General features: G+C 56.3%; 1 protein-coding gene across 18 annotated transcripts in view; it reads left to right on the plus strand.

Annotated features, from left to right (window-relative positions):
• Nucleotides 1–22790, plus strand: part of LLGL2 (LLGL scribble cell polarity complex component 2) — a 33576-nt gene extending 10786 nt beyond the window's left edge. For 9 of the 18 annotated variants that reach the window (XM_019644465.1, XM_019644463.1, XM_019644468.1 and 6 more), the window contains 25 exons: nucleotides 88–182; nucleotides 9474–9571; nucleotides 10832–10913; nucleotides 11177–11292; nucleotides 11751–11909; nucleotides 13571–13733; nucleotides 13871–14003; nucleotides 14348–14402; nucleotides 14988–15142; nucleotides 16474–16691; nucleotides 16766–16833; nucleotides 16966–17119; nucleotides 17206–17310; nucleotides 17708–18000; nucleotides 18103–18253; nucleotides 18620–18770; nucleotides 19479–19595; nucleotides 19717–19883; nucleotides 20306–20570; nucleotides 20805–20958; nucleotides 21270–21298; nucleotides 21542–21589; nucleotides 21781–21823; nucleotides 21948–21986; nucleotides 22212–22790. In XM_019644465.1, the coding sequence (XP_019500010.1) occupies nucleotides 108–182; nucleotides 9474–9571; nucleotides 10832–10913; nucleotides 11177–11292; nucleotides 11751–11909; nucleotides 13571–13733; nucleotides 13871–14003; nucleotides 14348–14402; nucleotides 14988–15142; nucleotides 16474–16691; nucleotides 16766–16833; nucleotides 16966–17119; nucleotides 17206–17310; nucleotides 17708–18000; nucleotides 18103–18253; nucleotides 18620–18770; nucleotides 19479–19595; nucleotides 19717–19883; nucleotides 20306–20570; nucleotides 20805–20958; nucleotides 21270–21298; nucleotides 21542–21589; nucleotides 21781–21823; nucleotides 21948–21986; nucleotides 22212–22287 (3114 nt within the window). In that variant the 5' untranslated portion in view covers nucleotides 88–107 and the 3' untranslated portion in view covers nucleotides 22288–22790. Of the gene's footprint in view, nucleotides 1–87; nucleotides 183–9473; nucleotides 9572–10831; nucleotides 10914–11176; nucleotides 11293–11750; nucleotides 11910–13570; nucleotides 13734–13870; nucleotides 14004–14347; nucleotides 14403–14987; nucleotides 15143–16473; nucleotides 16692–16765; nucleotides 16834–16965; nucleotides 17120–17205; nucleotides 17311–17707; nucleotides 18001–18102; nucleotides 18254–18619; nucleotides 18771–19478; nucleotides 19596–19716; nucleotides 19884–20305; nucleotides 20571–20804; nucleotides 20959–21269; nucleotides 21299–21541; nucleotides 21590–21780; nucleotides 21824–21947; nucleotides 22010–22211 lie in introns of those variants that run through there. The other 9 variants (XM_019644471.1, XM_019644472.1, XM_019644473.1 and 6 more) reach the window with 9 other exon arrangements.
• The last annotated feature ends 1658 nt before the right edge of the window (nucleotides 22791–24448 follow it).

The raw sequence follows: 24448 nt of genomic DNA on the forward strand, positions 1-24448 counted from the left end.
AGCCATGCTGTCACCGGGTGCCAGGCAGGGTTCTGGGGCAGCGTGTTTGCCTCACCTCGGTACTCAACAGCTCCCGTCTTTCCCCAGAGAGCTGTACACTAAGCAGGATGAGGCGGTTCCTGAGGCCTGGATATGACCCTGCGCGGGAGAGGCTTAAGCGGGACCTCTTCCAGTTTAACAAGGTAAGGGGGTCGTGGGACACACAACCAGGAGTTGATGGTGAGCACGATGTTGTCAACCTCCCCACAGGCTGGGACTCGGGGCACTCAGGTTGCCTTTACCTGGATTAAGGTACTTCCTTGGCACTGCCTGCAGTGCCTTATGGGAACCTGACTTTGGAAATGGGGTCTGGTTAGAGGGCTTTCCTGGGAAAGGGCATTGGGAGGCTCAGGAGTCAGGATTCCTTGTCCCAAGGCTCTCACTGGCTGTATGACCTCTGCAAGCCACTCCACCTTGTCCAGTCTGTTTCCCCACCTGTGAAATGGGGGTAAAACGGTCTGTCCTGTCTGTCTCTCACAGGGTTGTTGAAGAGGGACAGGAGAGGTGAAAGGACATTGAACCCTGTAAGGTGTGATAATGTTCCTGTGATGCCAGGTCCCTTGGGGTAGTGGCCACAGGCCATGGCTCTTCCGTCCCTCCTCAGATTGTCCCCCTAGGAAAACACAGCTTTCCCTGTAGGCAGAACACATGGTTCCTTCTGGCAGGCTCCAGGCCCGGGTGAGTGGGGAGAGGCACCTGGGAGAAGGGGCCAGGGTTGGCATTAGACTACTCCAACCCCACACCTGCTCCTAAGGCTCCCAACGCCTGAGTGACCTGTCACCCGAGATCACAGGGAGGGTCCCAGAAACTCCCGAGGGGGCTGGCGCCTGAGAAGGGCAGAGCTGGCCTGTAAACAGTAGGAGAGTGGCGTGGTTTGCGGCCACCTAGCAATCTGCAGCCATTTCGGGGTAATTAGCTTCTCTCACTTCTGCTTTGATCTAGGCCCTTGGCCTATGTACCCAAGCTTCGCTCTGCCCCAGAATGTGGACTACAGGAAGGGGAGCACCCGGGGTCCCTCCCAAATCCAGCTTCACCACTTAAAGCTGGGAAACCCTGTGCTCTTCGCCCCACCGCATAGACTTGTGACAAGGATTACATGGAGTTAGATCACTTAAGTGCTAGACACGGTGGTCTAGGAACTTTAGCTGCTGTTTTCAGAGGCATCCTCCGGAGCGAGAGAGCTCCCAGGGGCTCGTTCGAGGTGGATGGGGTCCCAACGTGCCCTGCCATCTTCCTCTGACTTCCTTGACCTGTGGGAGGTGTTGCTGCCCCAGAACTCTGCTGTGAGGCCACTGGCCTCTGAGGTCAGGCTTCTCCAAATGAGTGTCTCCTCCCATTGGCAGAAAGAAGCTGTGGGCAGGGCTTCTGGGCCTTGGAAAATGGGGTACAGGTGTTGAGAATGGAAAAATCTTAGGGCCTCTGGGTAGCAGCCCATGGCTGCCATCTCAGAACCTCAGCACCTACCTACGGGGGGTCCCGGGTGATCCCCATGTGCCTCCATTGCCCCTGGTGATGTCAGATCTCACACCCTGAAAAGGTGGCCAATTTCAGTGGAAACCGGACAAACAGGCTTAGCAAGGAGGGACGAACCCCCGTCCCAAGTTCCACTGTTCAGTGGGGTGAGACTGGGGTGCGACTGGGGTGGAGGAATCTTTCCCGCCATGCCTCACAACTGGTGGTCCCCACATTTGGCCACCCCACCCCCAGACCTGTAAGGGAGGGGGTGGGGCGGCCCCTGGAATTCCTTCCTCTTTCCGTTCACTTGAAGGAAACTTGCATTGAGTAGGTACTGTATGTACTGCCCAGGGCTGGGGCTGTGGGGATCTCAGATGATAAGACCTTTGCCCTCCATGGCTTTCATAGTCTGGTGGGAGGGAGGGGCTGAGGGGCTGAAATTCCACTTCTTGGGAGTGGAGAGTCTTATGGGGTGGGGGTGATCAGTCTCATCTAGGCTCTGGGTGAATGGTGGAGCCTGAAGGGTTGGGATTGGAGGGTAAAGCCAGATCCTAGAAGATTTGGGAACCTGGGTGGTCCCACCCACACTAGCCCCTCCTCAGGCTTCTCCCAGGCCTTGAGGCTAGGACCTCCCCTGACACACCAGAGCCATGGTGGGTTTTGAGCAGGGGAGTGAATGACCTAATTTGCAATTTAGAAAAAAACTCTGGGGTCCTTTTTCCCTGAAAGGAGACCCATTGCAATGACTAGATGGAGCCCAGGCAGTGGGGGTGGGGCACGGGGCACGAATAGACCAGGGTTTCTCAGCCTCAGCTCTGTTGACATTTGAGGCTGGCTGTGTGGTGAGAACACTGAGCAGCATGCCTGGCCCCACCTCCCCAAGATGTATAACCAAAAAAATCTCTAGACATTGCCCAGTGCCCTCTGGCAGGTAGATTAGTTCCTGGTTGAGGACCACTGCATTAGAGAATGGTTTAGGGCCTGAGATGGAGGGACAGGTGATGGTGGGAGTATAAGAATGAAGGGGACAGGGAAGGGAGGTGGGTGTCCGGATGACTGTGAGGTCTCCGTCCTGGGTGGATAATGGTGCCAAGCACTGGAATGGGGAGCCCAGGAGGGGCAAGGGGCAGGTTTCAGGGAAAGTGATACGTTTGATTTGCACAGAGTAGCAACAATGATCTCCATTTACCAAGAGGCGGTTTCCCCCACAGTTAGTGATACCAACCCCAGAACCTGTCTGCCTGAGTTCACCAGCTGGGTGACCTTGGGCAAGTCACATATCTCTAAAATGGAGATGATGGAAGCTACCCCATAGAGTTGGTGCAAGGATTAAATTAGTGTATAAATTGAAGGGCCATCCAAGCATGGCTAGTGTCTACAGTGTCAGCCAGCTTGGGTTTGTAGACATTATCTGGCTTGAGATTGAGTTTAGGGATTCTTGGGACCCTCAGGTAAGGGAGGGTCCTAGCAGACAGTGGGAAATACAGAGCTGCAGCTCTCACCCTCGGGGGGCCTGCAGTTATTTGCACAGGAGGAAAGGGTGAGCCCTTTGGAGCGTGCCCACATCTGGTGGTGCAAGCAGAGTCCAGACCAGACTGGTGACTGGTCACGTCTCCCAAGAGCTCCATCCTGGAAGCGCCAGTGTGCAGGGCACTCTGCTGGGGTGGGGGATTGGGACAGTGGCACCATCATACGCCTGTCCCAAGCAGCTTCCAGACGACAGCTTCTAAACCTGTGCTGGGCTTCTCCCTCCAGCACCTTCTGGCCAAACCTCCATGCCAAGCAAGGAGGCCCCAGAGAGCAGCATGTCCTGTTTCTTTGGCTTCGGTACCTGGGAAGGAGCTGTGTGTCTGTGGACAGATCCTCTGAACCCTCTGCTGGAGACTGGCTGCCAGAAGGGCAGCTCCAGTTCACCAGGGGCTCTGTGCCCAGCAGCAGAGGGGCCAGACAGTGCAGTGCTTAGGGACTCTGGAGTGTAGGTGCCAACTGTGCCACATCCTCACCGAGTGACTATAGACTGTTACTTAACTTCTCAACTCCTTCGTTCCCCCCTCATCTGTAAAGTGGGCACCATAATAGTCTATATCCAGGTTGGTGTTCTAAGTAAGTTAAACCGTTCAAATGGTACCTGGCACGTGGTTGGTGCTGTACTCAGATGGGTGGTGTTCCCATTCTGCAGGTGAGGAAACTGAGGCCTCCAGGGCTCTCACCTCCTGAGCACATTGTGGAGGTCACTGACTGGGAACGAAGGCCCCTGGTTCCGTCTGCCAACCAGCTGTGTGGTCCGAAGGTGGCGACTTCACCTCCTGAGCCTCAGTTTCTTTGCCTGTGAAGCATTCGTCTGTGGTGTGTGGTAGGCCCTCAGGATGTCGGGAAGACCGACAAGTCAGCTGGCAGTGCCAACAGGGCCAACTAAGGACCAAACAAGAGGACTGTGGGACCCATTGGAAACCTCAGTAGAGAGGAAGTGGCTCCAGGCGGCCTTAAGCTCATGTCAGAGTAAAAACCCCTTCCTTGAAAATCCCTTGAGGCCTCTCCCCGCCTGGTGAAACCGACCAGCCGGTTGATAAGGGTACCTGGGCCCTTCCTGCCTGGGTCCGTCCACCCCCAGGCCCTGAACAAACAGTGTGTTCCTGACCGACCGCCCCTGTCCAGGGCCGGGTTGTTTTGTCTTGGCTTTTTGATAGCTAGGCTCCTGGTATCAGGTGACAGCCACATAGGGAGGGCCAGGTTTCTGCCACCGCCAGGAATCTAAGCTGACCACACCCAGTATGGAGCAGTGCCACCCAGCCAGCTGGGCGTGCCCCCTGTGGCCCTGAGCAGCCCTCCTTCCCGACCCCCGACAAGTGCTGGGGACTCCTCAACCCTCAGTCTTGGACGGGTCCCCCCTTGCTAAGGACAGGATGAAGGGCCTCCATGCTCTCTGACAAACAGCTTTTGCTCTTTCCCTTCTGGGAGCCCGAAATGGGGTCCTGGAGCCAGCTTGAGACAGACAGACAGGGCTTTCTCTCCCACCCCAGGCTAATGTTGCACTTTGGCGACTCCTACAAACCTCTCCTTTCCCAACTCCCTGTCAAAAGGGTTCATTGTTCTCTCCTCCCTTGGCAGAGGTCACCTGAGCCAGTAGCAAGGTGGGGGCAGGGCCAGGTAGGCTGGATGCTGAGCTCAGGGAAGGATGGCTGCCAGGCATTGGTCAACCTCCCAGCTTGAACCTGAGCTGGTGAGGCCGGGGTCTCAAGCTGGGAGGGCCATCCCCGGGATCCGTGCCTGCTGTCCCAGGCTGAGCCCTGCCCCACCATCTGCCCTGGGTTGCTATGGGCCTTGGAGGTGGAATAGCAGGCCCCCCCTGAGGCTGAGTCATGCCTGCTGTGCCCTCGCTGTGCCTTCTGTAAGGGAGGCCATACACCCTCCCTGCTCTAGGGGCCTCTAGAAGCCTGGAGGGGAGGTCGCTGTCCACGTGGGCCTTGTGCTCTAGGGGGGGAGCTGAGTCTTAAAAGGCTGTTAGGAGTTGTGGGGAGGGACAGCCAAGGGGTGGGAGGGGTGCCTGAAGTGGAGGGGACAGCTGGAGCACAGGCCAGAGGTGCCTTGAGGAACCCTCCCGCTTCTGCAGGCTGTTCCTGCCCTGGGTTTCTCGCTCCTCCTTGTCCCCTTAATTAACTGACCTCAGTCCCCTCCCCAGATCCAAGTCCCTTCCTTCCTCATTCCCAACAAGATCCCCTGGGCCTCTGCAGAGATCTCCAGGTCTCTGCATTCAGGACTGGCTTTGCCTCATCATGTTCTACTCTAATTGCCTCATTCGGGGATTCGTGGGCCCTACTTGAATATTGAATTGGCAGTCACCCCTCCTCCCCTTTCTGGACCTGGGGAAACCCCCTGTCATCACACTATATGCACTTGAGCCCACTCTCTTGGCCCCTGGCCAGATAAGGTCATTGTGAAATCCCCCCCTCATTTTGTTCTTGAGGGAGCCTTGGTCTCTCCAGAGTTGTCAACTTGGAGAAGACGTCCCAAGGGATACAGGGAATGATGGAGAACCTTAGAAGGAAGCCAGGCCTTAGGGGGCTAGGCCTGTGTGCTCTGTGGGATGAGCTGAGCCTTCCAGCCACTGTCAGGTGATCTTAAGGTTCATCACGTTGGAGCCAAGGACAGCCTTGCTTAATCCAGCCATTGGTATTGCCCCGTTCATCAGATGTGAAGTGGCGCTCACGGAGGCCAAATGGTTCGTCTAGCAGACGCCTTCCATGCAGTAGAGGGGGATTCTAAGCTTAGGAAGCCTGACTCAGCCCCTGCTCTTTCTAGCTTATGGAAAAGAAGGTAGTGGGGGAAGAGGGTTATCACTTTGTGAGGGGTGAAATGTGTAACTAGTACATTGTTTTGTACACCTGAAACTAATTAAAAAAAAAAAAAAGATAGGGAGGGGTGGCACAGTGTCCCCAGGATCCTGAAGAAAATGAGGAATGAGTGGGAGGGATTGAATGATGGATCTGACCTTGGTCTCCCTCTGGGTTAGGGGAAATTGGCCAACCAGCAGCAGGAGTGACTCAGGTGACTCAGGGATGTTAGGAGAACTTCCTGCCAGGGAGTTAATAGAATAGTGTGTGGCCTGAGAGCCTGAGTGAAAGCTGCAGACCGTTTTCTCTTTGATCCCGCTTTCCAGAAGGAATCTAATAAGAGCCACAAATGTAATTTAAAATGGTGTAGGGCCGGCCAAGTGACGCGTTGGTTAGGAGTTGGCTTGGGACGCCAGCTCTGAGCAGCAGGGCCCCGGTTCGGATCCCACATGAGGGCCAGTGATGCTGCGCCCTCTACAGCTAAGATGGTGAACAACAGCTTGACCTGGAGCTGGGCTGCCATGAGTAGCCAGCGACAGCATAGGCTGCAATGGGGCTGGCCGGCAGCGGGCATGAGCTTTCATGAGCTGCCGTGAGCCGCTGTGAGCGGCTGTCCAATGGCTGGCGAGCAACTGCCTCACCCAGGAAGAGCGCAATGATAATACCAACATGGACCAGTGAAGCAACGTCCTTCACAACTACACTGAAGAACAAAAGGACAGAAACTTGTCTGTTCCCCTTCCCCGATTCCCCAACACTGTTCCCCTCCCCCAATTCCCCAATTTAAAAAGGGGGGGGGGTAAAAATTGTAAAAAATAAATAAATAAAATGTTCTAGAAGTAGCATTACAAACTTTTTTTTTTTAAGATTTTATTGGGGAATTGGGGGAGGGGAACAGTGCTGGGGAATCGGGGGAGGGAAACAGACAAGTTGCTGTCCTTTTGTTCTTCAGTCTAGTGGAAGACATTGCTTCACTGGCCCATGTTGGTATTATCATTGCGCTCTTCCCGGGTGAGGCAAATCGGCCACCGGCCTCTGGACGGTCGCTCAGGGCGGCTCTTCGCAGCTCACACCGGCTGCCGGCTGCTCACGCTGGCTGCCAGCCACACACGGTAGCTTATGGCAGCCCACTGCAGCAGGGGCTGCAGCTTATGCCGTTGCCAGCTACCCATGGCAGCCCAGCTCCAGGTCGAGCTGCTGTTCACCATCTTAGCTGTAGAGGGCAGTGTCACTGGCCCTCATGTGGGATCCGAACCGGGGCCCTGCTGCTCAGAGCTGGCGCCCCAAGCCAGCTCTTAACCAACGCGTCACTCGGCTGGCCCTACAAACTTTTTTAAACAAGTGAAATGAATTTTGATAATAAATTCTGTTTAACCCAATATATTCCAAAATACTGTTTCAACATATAGTCAATATAAATTAATGCAGCTTTTTTAGTTTTTTTATATCTTTTTATATTTTATATAGTCTTTGAAATTACAGCACATCTCAATTTGGACATTAAATTTTCTTTGGAAATACGTGATCTGTATTTAGAATTCGGAAGATTTTTACTTGGGAAAAGGTTCGAAGCTTGGTTTACGTGACTCCAACCCTGATTCTTTGGAACCCAAAAACATATCTAAAAAGTTTTCTAATAACTGAAGTGAACATATGTTCTTAAATTTAAGTTAATTGCAGTGGAATTCAGTCCCTTGGTGGCACTAGCCACATTGCAAATGCTCTGTATCTACACACGGCGGGTGGCTACTGTACCAGGAAATAGGATATGGGCCTTCTGCCCAGTCCTCCAAATTCCAGAGGCTTTGGCCCTGAGCTGCTGCTGCTGGTGATTCTAGGAAAATGCCACTGTCTGAACTTCTCCCGTGCTCTGGCTGCCAACTTCCTAAGGCCCCAGCAACTTGGGGCTTGCCGAGGCCTAGCAGTGGCCCCTAGGGAATCTTGTCCCACACACCTCATCACGTGCCCTGCCCTCCTTTTCCTGGGAAATGTTTACATTCCAGACACTCTGCTATCTCCCCAAAGCTTTTCCAGGCCCTGCATTTTTCACATAGCTGAACAGGGACCTGGGCTGGCAGCGGGGGCTCCTGCTGGGTCACTTCTGCCCTCTCAGCGGTCCCTCCCAGGTACAGCCATTTGCAAGGCCTGAGGGGGCTCCCCACCTAGGCATCCCCAGACCTCCCTAGAATAGGCACTTTGGGAGCTCTCCTCCATGGCCTGACCCCAGCATGCGGCTTCCATCCAGAAGCCACTGGACTGGACCGGACAAGCAGGCAGGCAGCAGTTGAGTTTGCTAAGTTATCATCCCAGCTGTCACCAGGACTTATCTCTTTCTGCTCCCTTGGGGCCTCACAGGACATTTAGGTGAAGCCCAGAGGAGAGCCCTGGGCCTAAGGAGGGCTACCTCTCCTTTTTCTACGGGATAGCCTCCACAGTTTAGGAACGAAGAGATAGATTGTTTTAAAAAGGCTTTAAAGCGGCTGGCTGGCCTCCTTTTCCCTGCTGTAATCTAGTTCTACAGGTTCAGTATCCCCTGGGCTGGGAGGTGAGGGGTAGGGTTAGCTGATTAAGAAGCAGCCAAAACCCTTCCTGAAGGTGGATTGTTGATCTAAATCTGTATTGTTTATATCCGTGTCTTTTAAACCTATAACCCCATCCCGGGGACATCTGCCTGAGGAAGTACTCAGAGTTACAGGAAAGATGGGAGTCCAAGAGTTGTCCCCAAAGCAAGTGGCAATTGCAAAACCTCCTGAAGCAAAGAAAATGTTCAACGACAGAGGCCTGATGTGTTAGGACACCTCCACAGGGAATGTTCTTCAGCCATTGAAGAGTCGTGTTAGTGCTTTTAACAACCTGGGTTGGCTGTAGGTGGGAGAGTAAGCTACAGAGCTACCATGTATACGTGTGCCATGTGGCGTGATTCCAGTTAGGTCTCTGTGTTTTAAGCACAGACACACACATGCATACACTCACAGGCATAGGGAAGAGACACACTCCGAGATGTTAGCAAGGGTTACTCCTGGTTGTGGGAATATGGGGGATTTTCTTTTCTTTTTCAAGGTCCTTTGTGTGTTCCAACTTTTCTGTAATGTGTATTACTTCTGTAAGAAATGAGCAAAAGCATGTGTCTGCGACAACACTCCAGAAACTTCCTCTCAGGGAAGATGGAGGAGAACTCACAGTGATGGGAAGGCCATGCAGAGAGCAAATGTTCAGGGCTGGAGGAGCCTGGATGGCCCAGAGCCGGGAAAGGCTGCTGTGGGTTCCATCAGACCGCAGGGGCCAGCCCCCCAAAGCTTCCTGCACCCCCGCAGGAGGCTTGGGTCGGTTACCCACAGTCTGCATGGTGGAGGAGCCGAGTCAGAGTCCCTGGAGAGCGGGTGGCCAGGGTTGGTCTGGGGAGCGTGGGCTCCCAGGGATGGATGGCCAGGTGGCCAAGCACAAGGTCAGCAGTGACTGCGGGTGGGGCCCACATGGGCCTGGGATTGGCTGCACACTTGGGTATCTGGGTAGGAGCCTGAAGGGGACTGAACACCTCCCTCCTGCTGGGGGAGGCTGTGTGCTGTGGCTTCTCCATCCGGCACTGCCCGCCCCCCAAGCCGGAGGGCAAGGGGACATGTCTGCAGGCCCGCGTGGTTCTCATTGCAGACAGTAGAGCACGGCTTCCCGCACCAGCCCAGCGCCCTCGGCTACAGCCCCTCTCTGCGCATCCTGGCCATCGGCACCCGCTCCGGAGCTGTCAAGCTGTATCCTTTCTGTTCTCCCAGCTCCCACCCAGGGAGGCCCTGGAAGGGGCAGGGACCTTGGCATTGGTGAGATTCGGGAAGGACCCGCACCCTCCAAAAAAAAATAGTAATGATTCTTCTTATTCCCAGCATGTTCCAAATAGCCTCTCAGGGGTCAGCCTTGAATGCAGTAAGGGGAGGCAGGTGGTAGGCCAAGAAGCTTTTTTTTTTTTTTTTATTAACCTTTTTCCCAGTAAGAGTCAGTGGACTGTCCCCAGGCTCTGTCTAAACCAGAGACAGGGTGGCCTTGGGTTGAGGCGCAGCGTGAGGGAGCTGCTCTTCCAGAGTCAGCCTCTACCATGCATATACCCTGCACGTCCTCGTGTACACACAGACATCAGAGGGTAGAGTGGGCTCCTGCTTGGCGGGCACAGGCCTTCTTTGGCCGAGGCTGGACATTGTCCGGTTAGGTCGTCTTTTACCAGAGCATTGGCTCTGGGCTGACCTGGGCCCCAGGCCTTTTCTCAGGCAAGCCCACAGGTTCCAAGATGGAGTCCTGGGCTACGCTCCAAGTCTTGGGGCACTCCTGCCCGATCTGACCTGAGCCCCAGGGGTGAGCCAGGATGGGACCTAGAGGAATTGGGAGGTGGGGGAACCACCCATGGAGAACCCAGCTGGCCCCTCCAGTGAAGCTGTAACCCCCTCTACTGCACAGGTGGGGAGGCTGAGCTGGGCTGGAGGTGGTGTGAACACAGGAGGGCAGAGGCCCAGGTCTCACATTCGGCCCAGCCCGCCCTCAGCTGGTTAATCATTCGCAGTCCATGGCCATGTCCTGGTTACCAAGATTCATGGCCAGGGCTGCTAGGGGTGGGCCCACAGAGGGCCCTGTGTTCTCTCACAGGTGCCACCAAGTGGTAGCTGATGGGTCTGTTGCAGCTCAGGTTTTGGGGTGGGGCTGGGGGTGGCAGTGAGCAGCCTAATGGTTGCCAAAGTTTCACCCTTCTACAGCGTCATTCCCACCTGCCTGGCTATGAAAGCTCTACCTGGTTGGCTGTTTTCACCCTCAGGGCTCAGGTCACTGGCCAAGGCCCTCGGGCCAGGGCCACTCTGCCTCCACCCCAAGCCCCAGTCCCGCTGTCTGGAAAGAGGGTGAGCCCTCTGCCACTGAGTGTTTACACTCTTGACCGCTGGGCCCAGAGGTGGGACCCAGAGGTGCCGATGCTCGGGCAGGCGGGGTGGTATTCTGCCTTCCGGAGCTTTTCCTGAGCCTGTTACTCCTAGCTATGGCGCCCCAGGGGTGGAGTTCATGGGGCTCCACCGGGAGAACAACGCCGTGGTACAGATCTACTTCCTGCCTGGCCAGGTGAGGAGCCCCCCCATGACCTTCGTATGTCTTCCAGAAGTAGTGTGTGGAGAGGCAGGCATTTGGTGACCCTGGGTTTGGTGCTGATGGGAGGACCTGGGACCACCTCCCTTTCCCAGCTGCAGTTCATGGGCTACACTCAGAGTAGCTGGGGGCCTTTGGTTCTGGGGCTCTCTGAGACCACCCCGATGTATGGACCACAGTGAATGCTGGCCCGCCCTGGTCAATGAGACAGTCTATTCCCGCCCCCATTTCCTCCCTAGTGCCAGCTGATCACCCTGCTGGATGACAACAGCCTGCACCTATGGAGCTTGAAGGTCAAAGGCGGGGTGTCAGAGCTGCAGGAAGAAGAGAGTTTCACGCTGCGTGGCCCCCCAGGGTAAGAATGTGGTCCCATCACTCTCCCAGCCAGCCTGACCCGTGCACCCAACCCCAGGTTGGGATCACCTTTGGAAGGTCCTGTAGCGCCCTTGGCAGTCCGGGCAGGTGTTTGAGACAATATGTCTCCACCTGTATATGCTCTGGGCGGAATGGGTGAGACTTCGGCCTGCCTCCCTCCATCCCCTCACAGTGTCTGTGCAGGAGGCTCTGAGGGGGTTCCCCTGCCTCTTAGTTCAAGCTCACTGCCATCTGTCTCCTGTCTTGGCAGAACATAACCAATATGTTTGTCCTGGCCTGAGATTCCATGGACCCTGTTAAAGGATCTTACAGGCCTGCTTTCCCTAGGCATGGCCTGCCCCAGGGCCAGTGAGGGAACCCCGGAGTTGGGGAGCCTACTCAGGGGGAGTCCCCTGCCTGGGCAGCAGCCAGCTCATGGGTGGCCGTTTTCATCTGCAGGGCTGCCCCCAGTGCTACACAGATCACCGTGGTCCTGCCACATTCCTCCCGTGAGCTGCTTTACCTTGGCACCGAGAGTGGCACCGTGTTTGTGGTCCAAGTACCAGCCTTCCGCACGCTGGAGGACCAGACCATCAGCTCGGATGCCGTATTGCAGCGGTGAGCCCGCAGCCCCTCTTGGTGTTAGGAACCTGTCCCCTCGTGTTGGGCATGGCTTCTCCGGTAATGTCTCAGGAGCTAATAATCTCTTTCCTGGGAAGTCTATAGGGATGGGAAGATAGACTCAGCTCCCCATCTGTCCCTCAAATTAAGAATCTCACCCCACAGTATATTACCATCATAGCGCTAAGAGGAGTCTTGCAGTTAACTTGTCGCTTCATTCAGAGATAAGGCAGGTGGGGCTCAAAATGATACGTAGCATCACCAATTCTTAGTCCAGCATTCTTTGCCCTGACACCATATATTTCAAAACCCCGGGGGCTCTGCAGTGTGACAGAGGGGGCCCCAAACCACCCTGCTTCAGCTGGGCAGCTTCTGCTGATGTTTGTGCTTTACAGTCTGTGCTGGGTTTTCGTTTGCACACAGGCTCCATAGCTGACAGCCCTCAATAGCCACAACCCTGTAGATTTCTGCAGCTCATTTTGGAAACTTTGCCCCTTGGCAGTGGTGTCTACCAGAGGAGGGAGTCAGATCGGTCAGATCAAGTCTGGGTCAAAAGGGAGGAGATGAAGGGGTTGGTAGCGATAGCATATTCTGCAGGGAGGAGCCGGGAGGCTGGGGTGCTGGGGCGCTTGCAAAGGGACGGTCTGGAGGATGGTCTCCATCAGTCCTGCCGCACGTCTTCTTTTTGATGTTCTTCCTGATGCTTCTCTGTATTTTCCAAAATGGTGTAATTCTCGCATTGTTTACTTTCAATTTAAGAGAAATGTACTTTTTAAATTATGTAAGTGATAGATTCATTATAGACTCATTCAAATACTGAAGCTTTACAGATAAGGCTAACGGCCTCTTTGACCTCCCGTTCCCAATTCTAATTCTGCCTCCAGAGAGGCGGTGCTAATACTGTATGGTGTGCTCTGTTGGTGTGTGGGGATGTACGTAAACACAGAGGGCGTCGGTTAGGTTTGGGCATAGACTTGCCCTCGGGGTCCAGGCTCTTTCCATTTCCTACTCACCGTCCTAAGTGTTGGCGCTGGGTCCCATGCTGCCACCTCATGGTCTTCTGTTGGCTGCAGCACCTCCACACATCACATCAGCATTCCAGGCCCAGAGAAGGAGAAGGAGAAGGAGAAGGAAAGGGAGCGGGAGAGGGCCAAGGCTCAAGACCAGGCCAACTAATATACAGCTTTGTTTTGCGGGTCTTAAAAACTTGTTTTTATGAAATACCACCTCCTTACAAAAATGCACTAGATATGAATATAAAGTTTAAAGGATTCTTGTAAAGTGAACATCCCTGTAGCCTCCCCTCAGCAAAGAAATAGAACTTGCCAGCCTCCCAGGAGCCCCCATGGACCCTTCCCAGTCACCACTCCCCCCCTCCCTGCCAGGTCACCACCACACCGACTTCTCTGGGCATCACACCCTTGTCTTTCCTCCTAGTTGCGCCCACCTGCATTTGCATCCTTGTGGGGTTTCTAAGCATCACTGTCTTGTTCTACACATTGCTTCTCCCTCCTCTTGACGAGGTGTCCTAGTGGTCTTTCTGTGCTGGCACGTTCAGAGCCCACTGCCAGGCGGAATGCCATGTGCGGCTCTGCCTGCTGTTGGCTAAGGCCCATGGGCGGACATCAGTGTGGGCTCACAGTGTCCCCCTCGCCAAGGTTGCCAGAGGAGGCCCGCCAGCGGCGCGTGTTCGAGATGGTGGAGGCCCTGCAGGAGCACCCTCGGGACCCCAACCAGGTCCTCATCGGCTACAGCCGGGGTCTCATCGTCATCTGGGACCTGCGGGGCAGCCGCGTGCTCAGCTATTTCCTCAGCAGCCAGGTGGGTGGTGCCAGGCGCCACAGGGCTCTCCCAGACCCTGCAAGTCACATCCAGCCCCCGTGCCTAGGTGTGGGGGGTGGGCCATGGGACCACCGCCCTGATCCCAGTCCATTCTCTCTCCCCCTCCTCCCGTGAAGCAATTGGAGAACGTCTGCTGGCAGCGGGATGGCCGTCTGATTGTCAGCTGCCATTCGGATGGCAGCTATTACCAGTGGCCTGTGTCCACTGACACCCAGAGACTGGAGCCCTTGCGCAGCTGCGAGCCTTACGGTCAGTGCTCCACCTGCCTGGCAGGGGCCTGACCCTGCCCTGTCACCTGGGACTGCCTTTCAGTGTACAAAGCAACCCTCTCTGTTCTCAGTCAGTCTTTCCTGCATTCGGGTATAGGTGCCCAACTCAGAAGCAAAACCTGGGGGCCAGAGAAGGGAAGGCTTTGTCCAAAGCCACAGAGCAGGTTTGCTGATGCCCGTTGTGGCTTTCTCAGGGAACTGCTCAGAGAAAGACCTCCTAAGCATAGGCCTACTGAGTGGGTGTGGGATGGGGAACCGGTGCCTGTGCAGACCCATGTGCCTAAGGGTAGGAGGACCTGCTCCAGCTAATTTCTTTTCTTGTAGGTCCCTTTCCTTGCAAAGCTATTACCAAAATCTCCTGGCTGACCACCAAGCAGGGGTAGGTACTAGCGCTCTGTTCTTTGCTCTTTCCAGAGCCTTCCTGGACACCCGGTAAGGCTTTTCAGGCCTCTGCAGGGGAGGGGCGGGAAGGTCCTAGTGAGCCCCTTGGGGTCCCATGGCGGGGTCTCGGACTCCAGGGAAGGGAGAGAGGGCCATTCATACCTCTCGTGGCTAATTCCTGAAACAACATTCCCCGTCTTTCCCTTTCAACCTCCCAGAGTTGATTCAGATCATCACCTCTCAGACTGTTTTTAGCAGCAGACCCGTTTCTTCAAACAGAATCCTACAGAAAGGGGGGCCACTCTGGTTAAAACAGAAGTGGCTACAAAGACTCAGAACCCACAGCCTGCATTTCCCCACCTCACCCCCAAGCTCTCATGTGCTGTTGCAGTCAGGAAGAGATGGGGGTCTGCCCCACCCCTCCTGGGGACTTTGAGTGGGCACTTACCCTGAAACCAACCTCCCTCCCAGCCCCTGTCCAGAGGCCAGTCACAGGGAAGTCCAAGCTGCCAGCTCGGCCTGTGGCTGCCTGGGGTGACGTCAGGAGCCCCAGCCCAGCCCCCTACTCTTCTGTGCCTGCCAGGTTGCCCTTCACCATCTTCCAGGGTGGCATGCCCCGGGCCAGCTATGGGGACCGCCATTGCATCTCCGTGGTCCACAATGGCCAGCAGACAGCCTTTGACTTCACATCCCGGATCATCGACTTTACTGTCCTCACCGAGGTGGACCCTGCAGCAGGTAGGCGCGCTTCGGGAGTGACATGGAAGACTAGCCGCTGGGAGGTAGAGGAACGTTGGCTGGTCCATAGATAGAGAGGAGGAGCCTCCGCAGCCATTCCCAAACCTGCCACTCCCTGATCCCTAGTGTACCCCTTCTTAGTACCACTGAGCCCCATCTGTCCTCTTCCCCTCTTTGCCCACCTGTGGTTCCATCTTTGCTGCCACACCTCCTGTCCACCCCACGTGGTTTTTGCCCTTCCCTGGCTCAGGTGGGACTTGGCCCAAGGGGGGCAGATATGTACTGTTGGGTTTAACACCCACCCAACTGAGGAAAAGGGGTCCTGGCTTGGATATGGTAAAGCCCTCGCGGGTTGGAGCAGGAAATGCAGTGTGGAGGCAGCTGTGAAACAGCCTCCTGGAGCTTGGCCAGAACAGCAAAGCCCTGAGTCAGCCTTATAAATCGGGTAACAGGCAAGACCAGAAAGGGACGGTGTCGAAACCTGGAAAGGAGGCCTGGCAGGAGCGCTCCAGGAGGGCGGGCCTCCTCTCCACACAACTCTGATCTGACAAGGCCCAAAGCCTCCAGGTGAGGGGCACGGGCCTGCTCAGGATATCCTGGGCTGTATTCTCCCGCCCTCACCACCACAAGGCCATTGGGAAGGAGACTCCAAACTTGGTTTTGCTTATTTCTCAGCCACTTCCCTTCTCATATGTAACACCGGGTACTAGGAGCAGGGTCCAGTTTTTTTATTGATTCTTTTGGATTTTCTACATAGATGATCATGTCATCTGTGAGCAAAGACAGTTTTATTTCTTCCACCCTAATCTGCATACCTTGTATTTTTTTTTCTTGTCTTATTGCATTAGCTAGTACTAGAAAAGGAGCGGTGAGCAGGGACACCTTGTTTCTGATCTTAGTGGGAAAGCTTCGAGTTTCTCACCATTAAGCATGATGTTAACTGCTTTTCGTAGATATTCTTTATCAAGCTAGGGACACTTCCCTCTATGCCTAGTTTACTGAGAGTATTTATCATAAGTGGGTGTTGGATTTCGTCAAATACTTTTTCTACATCTATTGATATGATCATGTGGATTTTCTTTTTCAGCCTGTTGATGTAATGGATTATATTAATTAGTTTTCAAATGTTGAGGCAGCCTTGCACACCTGGGATAAATCCCACTTGGTCATGGCATATAATTCTTTTTTATACATTGTTGGATTTGGAGATTGTTTATAAAATGCAAATTCCCTGGATCTAACTCTAGAGCATTATATTCCACAGGGCCAGGCTGGGGCAAACTGCTTCCTCCTGGTTCCTGCAGCCCCTGATCCTTGGCCTGTCCCCCCAGCCTTTGATGACCCCTATGCCCTGGTGGTACTGGCTGAGGAGGAGCTGGTGGTGATTGACCTGCAGACAGCAGGTTGGCCGCCAGTGCAGCCTCCCTACCTGGCCTCCCTGCACTGCTCCGCCATCACCTGCTCCCACCATGTCTCCAACATCCCCCTGAAGCTGTGGGAGAGGATCATTGCTGCGGGCAGCCGGCAGAACACACACTCCTCCACCATGGTAGGTCCAGCACTAACCCCAGCCCCACCTTGGGGCCAAGCTCTTCCCATGGACTTCCTGGCCTCATTTTCTAGGAGTGGCCCATTAATGGTGGCACCAGCCTGGCCCCCGCCCCGCCCCAGAGGGACCTGCTGCTCACGGGGTAGGTGATGGCACACTCCTCCTGCGTAGTGGGATATGTGGGGTGGGAGCAGAGCCCGGAGGGGTGTGTGCCGGTTCCGAGCACCGCTGGCCCGGCATCCTCCTCACGGCCACAGGCGGGCTCTGCCCACAGGCATGAGGATGGCACAGTGCGGTTCTGGGACGCCTCAGGTGTGTGCTTGCGGCTGCTCTACAAGCTCAGCACGGTCCAGGTGTTCATCACCGACACAGACCCCAACGAGAATCTCAATGCCCAGGGCGAGGACGAGTGGCCCCCGCTCCGCAAGGTGAGGCCAGGAGCCAGGAACCGGGACGGCGGGGACAGGTTGGGTCCTGTGCTTACGGCTACTCATGGGCCTCCTCTCCCTGTCAGGTGGGCTCCTTCGACCCTTACAGTGACGATCCTCGGCTGGGCATCCAGAAGATTTTCCTCTGCAAATACAGTGGCTACCTGGCTGTGGCAGGCACAGCAGGGCAGGTATCAGGCTGGGCTGGGGGTGGGGAGCGGCGGGAGGAGGGATCCAGGCCCGTGAGCTTCCTTCTCAGGATTAGGGAGCAGCAGAGACAGGAACCAACCCCCTGAGTGCCCACCAATGGTGTCATCAAGAGCATTAGCTGCCGTTGTGGCCCTGACTTTCGCCAGTGGATAGAGGCTGCCCAATTCCACTAGAGCAAGGCCTTTGGGAAGGTGGTTTCTCCTGCAGAAACCAGAATCGAGGGCCAGAGGTTGGGCAGAGGCCTTCTAGCCCTGCTTGGTCCCTTGGCCCTGGCATAGGTCCCGGGCCCTTTGCTGTCCACTCCATCAGGTCCCGGAGGTCCCGCTGTCCCTTGGTGTCAGGGTTGGCTCAGTCCATCTGCCCCCTCCCCCTCCCCAGGTGCTGATACTGGAGCTGAATGACGAGGAGGCGGAGCATTGCGTGCAGCAGGTGGAGGCCGACCTGCTGCAGGACCAGGAGGGCTACCGCTGGAAGGGGCACGAACGCCTGTGTGCCCGCCCGGGGCCTGTGCGCTTCGAGCCCGGCTTCCAGCCCTTCGTGTTGGTGCAGTGCCAGCCCCCGGCTGTGGTCACGTCCTTGGCTCTGCACTCTGAGTGGCGGCTCGTGGCCTTCGGCACCAGCCACGGCTTTGGCCTCTTTGACCACCAGCAGCGGCGGCAGGTCTTTGTAAAGTGAGCAGCCCGCCCAGGGGGGCCGGGGCCTGGGTCTGGGACTGGTGCCTGGCGAGAGGACTTTGGGCCTTGGCAGCGCTCACAGCCTGATGTTCCCCCTAGGTGCACGCTGCACCCCAACGACCAGCTAGCCTTGGAGGGCCCGCTGTCCCGAGTGAAGTCCCTAAAGAAGTCCCTGCGCCAGTCCTTCCGCCGGATACGTCGCAGCCGGGTGTCCAGCCGGAAGCAGCGGCCAGCTGGCCCCCCGGGAGAGGTGAGGCCAAGGCCAGCCACGATCCCAGGCAGAGCTGGGAGCAGCCACAGTGGGCCGAAGTACTCCTCTCTCGCTGCTTGCTCTGGCTGCAAGCACAGGCTCTGGGCACACCACATAGGTTCACCTCCCGCCCCACTGCCCGCCAACTATGTGGGTATAGGTCACACTGCTTCTCTGTGCCTCAGCTTCCCCAACTGTAACGGCAATAATTATAACACCGTGGGGTCAAGTCCTCAGTAAATATTATCAGACAGGGAGTGGCGTGGGCTGTGGCCAGTCTCCCCCTAGAAGAATCTGTGTTGAGCAATAGATGCCCCAGGGAGGGGAGGCCAAAGCCCACCCTCAGGCCGGCCCAACCCACCTCAGGTGCAGGAGGGGCGGATCCGGGCAGAGCGGTCGGGCCTGCAGAACATGGAGCTGGCGCCTGTGCAGCGTAAGATTGAGGCCCGCTCAGCGGAGGACTCCTTCACGGGCTTCGTCCGGACCCTCTACTTTGCTGACACCTACCTGAGGGACAGTGAGTGGCCAGCCTGAGGTGGGAGGGGCCCAGGCGAGCGCCCCCTGACATGAGGGCATGTTGGAGGCTACTGCCTGCCTGGCTCATGGGACCCTAAGAGCAGTTTCCTGCTTGTGAGCCAGGAGGGGGGTCGGAGCCTCCACCTGTGTCTTTCCCTCCCCTGCCTGGGCCTCCACGTCAGTTTGTCCTGGCTTCATATCCAGGCTCCACCGTCCTCTAGAAGCGTGACCTTGGACATGTCACTTAACCTTTTGGGGTCTCAGCTTATCGCCCTGTAAAATGGACTGTCTTCCTCCTAGAATGGCTGTGAGGGTTGGGACATGCCTCGTGCCTGCTGATACGCCATAAGCCCTATAGAAGCTCCCTTGGCTGTCCCCTGCTGCCCTCCTGCCAGGGCGAGGGCGGGATGAGGGGGCTGTCTGCTGTATCGTAAGGGCTGAGCTGTCCTGGGTTCAGGACCATCTGTGTTCAAGGCCGTTGGTTATCAGAGAGCCTTCCCGGCCTTTTCCCCATCTGCACCCCAGAGGCGGGCAGGACCCACAGCAGCTCAGTTTTACAAAGGAGTGAACTGACGCTTGCAAGGTTTGCTGAAATGACCTTGGAGTTACACAGGTAGTGAGTGGCAAGACCAAGATGTAAGCTTAGGCCACCTGGCTCTACTTGACCTCCAGAGCCAGGGGTAAGATATAAACCTTTGCCTCCTGGCAGGCTCCCGTCACTGCCCCTCGCTGTGGGCCGGCACCAATGGGGGTACCATCTATGCTTTTGCCCTGCGTGTGCCCCCTGCCGAACGGAGGATGGATGAACTGGTGCGGGCAGAGCAGAGTGAGTGCTGGGTAGGGGAGGAACAGAGGGTGTTTGTCTGCCTAAGCTGAGGGCGGGGTCGTTTCTCCAGCCTCGCCCTTCACCCGATCACCAGCTTCACCTCCTGCCTCCTCCCCTGTAGCCAAGGAGATCCAGCTGATGCACCGAGCACCCGTGGTGGGCATCCTGGTGCTGGACGGACACAGCGTGCCCCTTCCCGATCCCCTGGAAGTCGCACATGACCTGTCAAAGAGCCCAGACATGCAGGGCAGCCACCAGCTGCTCGTTGTGTCAGAGGAGCAGTTCAAGGTGCCACACGGGTGGAGTCCCCAGGGATCCCTGGTGGGGGCTCAGACCCCGGGCACAAATGAAAATGGCTGGGACTCCCTGAAAGCTGTATTTATTGTTGGTGTATGAGGGGCTGCAGAGTCATAGGACAGGAGAGGGGCCTTGGTGTGGGGTCCCTGGGCCCCAGACTCAGCAGTGGGAACACTGAAGTAGGACCTATCTTTGGGACAGAAAATGCAGACATGGATATCAGTGGCCCTGGCATCCTTGCAGCCTCAGTGTGGGAACTGCATGCCCACGCACTGAGGGAGCTGCGAGACTGAGCAGGCTTTGCTGGGATGCTGGGCCACATCCAGTGGACACAGGGAAGGGGGAAGGCCTTGTTTGGCTACACTGCAAACTGGGGTCTGGCTATTGGTGTGACCACAGTCCTGTGCCTCCAGGTGTTCACGCTGCCCAAGGTGAGTGCCAAGCTGAAGCTGAAGCTGACCGCTCTGGAGGGCTCACGGGTCCGGCGGGTCAGCGTGGCCCACTTTGGCAGCTGTCGAGCCGAGGACTACGGGGAGCATCACCTGGCCATCCTCACCAACCTGGGCGACATCCAGGTTGTCTCGCTGCCCCTGCTCAAGCCCCAGGTGCGTTACAGCTGCATCCGCCGGGAGGACGTCAGCGGCATCGCCTCCTGCGTCTTCACCAAATACGGCCAAGGTGTGCAGGTGGTGGCGCGTCCGGGCCCTCTGCGAGCAGGGCTGGGTGTGGGGCTCCCACTGCACTGCTGGGCTGCTGGGAAGGGCATTGCGGCCAAGGCCAGGCCCTTTAGGTGGAGAACTTCGAGGGAGACGCTGGTCCCAATTTCCCTGGGTGGAAGCCCCATTGTCGGCAGCACAGGACCTAGGAGACCGGGCTGGCCTCACCTACTAGGCCTCTCCCCTACCCCCCCAGGTTTCTACCTGATCTCACCCTCGGAGTTTGAACGTTTCTCTCTCTCCACCAAATGGCTGGTGGAGCCCCGGTGTCTGGTGGATTCAACAGAAATCAAGAACCACAGCCGCTCCCACAATGGATCAGGCCCTGAGAGGGCCTTGGGCCGAGCCAGGTAGGTAAAAGGGCAGGTAGCCTTTGCCCCAGCCCTCTCCCTGCCCCTCCCTAAGGCACCCACTGGGAGCTGGCCAGAGTCCCCCTCCCCTGTGAGCTCAGCCTGCACTCTAGGCTCTGGCTCTCTGCCCCCCTTGTATGCCCCTCCCTCCCATGTGAGGTGTCATCCAGGACAGGCTTGGCCTTCCTCTCAGGAGCCTCCTGCTCAGGGCAGGCCAGGTCAGTTGACTTCATTCTTCACGGGACTAGGGCTTTCCAAGCCAGAATAGGGAGCCTAGTGGCCCCCGATCCTTACTATCTCTCCTCCCACAGGAACTCAGGGAGCCAGAGTGATGGAGAGGGTAAGACAGGCCTCTGTGGGGCCAGGGGAGTGTGGGGGCAGAGGTGTTGTGAGCGCACCTGGGCCAACTGGGCCCAGGCTTTGGGATGGAAGGAGGGAAGGGGACCCCAGGTGAGCAGATTAGCTGGGATTAGAAACAGTATTCCTTCCAGTCCTGGGCTCTGGGCTCCAGCACCCCCACCCCAATAAGGAGGAGCTGGGGTAGAGGGCCGAGGGCTCACCTGACCTGGCCTCTGCCTTTCAGACAGGAGGCCTGGCCCCGTGATGGAGCACGCTCTGCTCAATGACGAGAGTGAGTCAGGCGGGGGCTGGGGGGTTGGCAGGAGGGATGTTCAGGGTAGAGGAGGTTTGGAAGGCCAGGGTGGAGGGGAGGGTCATTTCCCTGATGAGGGCAGACCCACCCGGCACCCTATCAGTAAAAGGGGGAGAAAGGCTTATGTCTGGCCCAGCCCCTGCTGGCCTCACCAGGCCTCTGCTCCCCAGGGGTCCTGAAGGAAATCCAGAGCACGCTGGAGGGAGACCGAGGGTGAGTTATTGCCCCAGCGTGCAGGGGTGGGCCCCGGGTTGCCAGGAGAGCTCTGAGAATGAAGGTCCTTGTCTGGCCGCTCGAGTCCCCATGGAGGGTGACAGTCCTGTCTTTGCCCATGCAGGAGCTATGGCAATTGGCGATCTCAGCAAGTGGTCATGAGGTACAGCCTCAGCAATGGGGGAGGTAGGGCATTTGGGCACTGCCACGAGCTGGGTGGGGGCAGCTGGGAGGACGTGCTCCTAGGGAGGGATAGTTGGGAAAGCCCTCTTCCTCCTCCCCAAGTCCCTGAGAACCTTTGGGTGCATCCCAGCCGTGACACATGCCCCGGTTCTGAAAAACTCCGCATCTGGCCTCAGGGTGGGTGACAGGCCACCATCCTGCCCAGGTTGCATCTGAATTGCTGTCACTCTACCTCATTCCGCAGCAGAGTGAGCGGGCCACACGTCCAGGCTGCACGATGAATACACTACTGAGGGCTCTTCCTCGGGGCACCGGCCCACCTGGAGGGGCCCATGCCCTGGGCCGGGCTAGGGGCTGGGAGCGCCCCCAGCTTCCACCCCACTGCTGCTCCTGGCCTCGGGAGAGGAGGGACCGAGACCCTGGGGCTGCCCCTTCCCAGGCCTTGTCTGTTTCCTTCCTTTTGTCAATGTTGCACAGTTTTTATCTTCCCCCCCTTTTTTGTAGTGGGCTGGGTTTTAAATTATAAATTTTAACTGCCTCTGGGTGAAAAGAGTTTTTAATAAATAATAAGGTACCTTATTACCTCTTCACTGGTCCAATGACTTTAGTTTTTTAACTGTGCAGAAATTTCCCCCGTAAATGGAAATGATCATTAGCTGGTTCATTGTCTTTGCCCTGGGGTTTGTCCCCTGGACCAGGCTGGTGCTCAGAAGAATCCGCCTCTTAAGCCATTTGAATCAGAGCAAACTGTACCTGGTTGTGTCTGAACAAGGCGACACCTTCTGTCTTTGGGAATAAACAGCAGGAGGGAATCGTCTTGAGTCTGTCTGACCGCATCACTGGGTCGGGGCAGAGGGAGTCCCCTTGCTGTCAGAAGCGGAAGACACCCGCAGTATCTCAGGTCTGGTGGCTTCTTCCAGACTTCAGGAAAGGACTGTGGGGTACTATTGAGGTGGGGGGCAATGCCCAGAGGTGAAAGGTTTTACCTCCACATGAGGGGCTGGATTAGACAGCTGTTAAGGTCCTTACAACAGGGGTTTGATTCTACTTGGACTATATCTTTACTTACCTGTTTTTGTTGAGCACCTAATATATGCCAGGTGCTTGGGGTTGCGAGGTGGCCAAGATGATGAGGTCCCTGCCCATGTGGGGCACATAGTCCTTAGAAGTGCAGGAAGTGTTAGGATGAAGGAAATTCTGGAACCTGTGAGAAATGTGCCTGGGGAGGTGACCTTAAGCTATGATGGGAGCATTGACTAGGAGTTGGTTGGGCAGAAGGTGTGGTAGGCTGGGCAGACCATTCTGCAGAGGACAAGAGGGGACAGCAGCATGCAAGGGACTGGTCTGCTTGGGGCTGGCAGGAACTGTGCTGATGATGAGACCACCCAGTGGCCAAGGCCAGACTGGGAGCCCCTGGAGCCCCACGAGGGTGAGGGCACTGCCATGTGCCATAGGTGCCCACCTCGGCCTGAGCAGGGACATGCCCTGCTGAAAGGACCCGAGGAGCTCACACAGCAGAGGATGGATATCCCGTGGGGACATCCTACCCAATCGCCCCCAGCTGGGCATGGCCAGCTCAAGAGTCTGGATTAGGGAACTTGGGTCACTTGGGCGTCCCTTATTACTCCTTAGAAGAGGGTGGGGCTTACTGAGATGGGAGCTCCAAGAGCCATTGAGGAATGGGGACAGTTCCCCAAAGAGAAGAGGAATGCTGTCCCTGGGAGCAGTAGCGGAGGGCTGCTGAGCAGATGAAGACTAAGCCACAGACGAGGGGGTGCCACATACCCTGCAGTTAGAGTCAGACTTTATCCTGATGCAATGGAAGCTCCTGACTGGTTTTAAGCAGGGAAATTTCACTATAAGATTTACTCTTCTAAAGACCACTGTAGTTTAAACCCCAGCAAGTCCCACTTGTGTGACCTCAGCAAATTACTTACTTGCTCTGCCTCGGTTTCTTCTGGGAAATGGGATGATAGCATTATTCCCTTGTGATCTGTTGTGAGTCCACAAAGATAATGGGTTAATGGTGGGGGCCAGGGCCAGGGAGAACATGTTAAAATTTGATGCACAGGATGTCTTTATTTTAGTTAGTTTTAAAGGTTTTTATTGGGGAAGGGGAACAGACAAGTTGCTGTCCTTTTGTTCTTCAGTCTAGTTGTAGAGGATGTAGTTCACTGGCCCATGTTGGTATTATCACTGGGCTCTTCCCGGGTGAGGCAGTCGCTCGCCGGCCATTGGACAGCCACTCACGGTGGCTCACGGCAGCTCATGAAAGCTCACACCCGCTGCCGACCAGCCCCACTGTAGCCTATGCTGTTGCCGGCGACTCACAGCAGCCCAGTTCCAGGTCAAGCTGTTGTTCACCATCTTAGCTATAGAGGGTGCAGTGTCACTAGCCCATGTTGGATCCAAACTGGCGGCCCTGCTGCTCAGAGCTCGCAT

This window comes from Hipposideros armiger, unplaced genomic scaffold (assembly GCF_001890085.2).
Source record: "Hipposideros armiger isolate ML-2016 unplaced genomic scaffold, ASM189008v1 scaffold_87, whole genome shotgun sequence".
NCBI classification, from domain to species: Eukaryota; Metazoa; Chordata; class Mammalia; order Chiroptera; family Hipposideridae; genus Hipposideros; species Hipposideros armiger.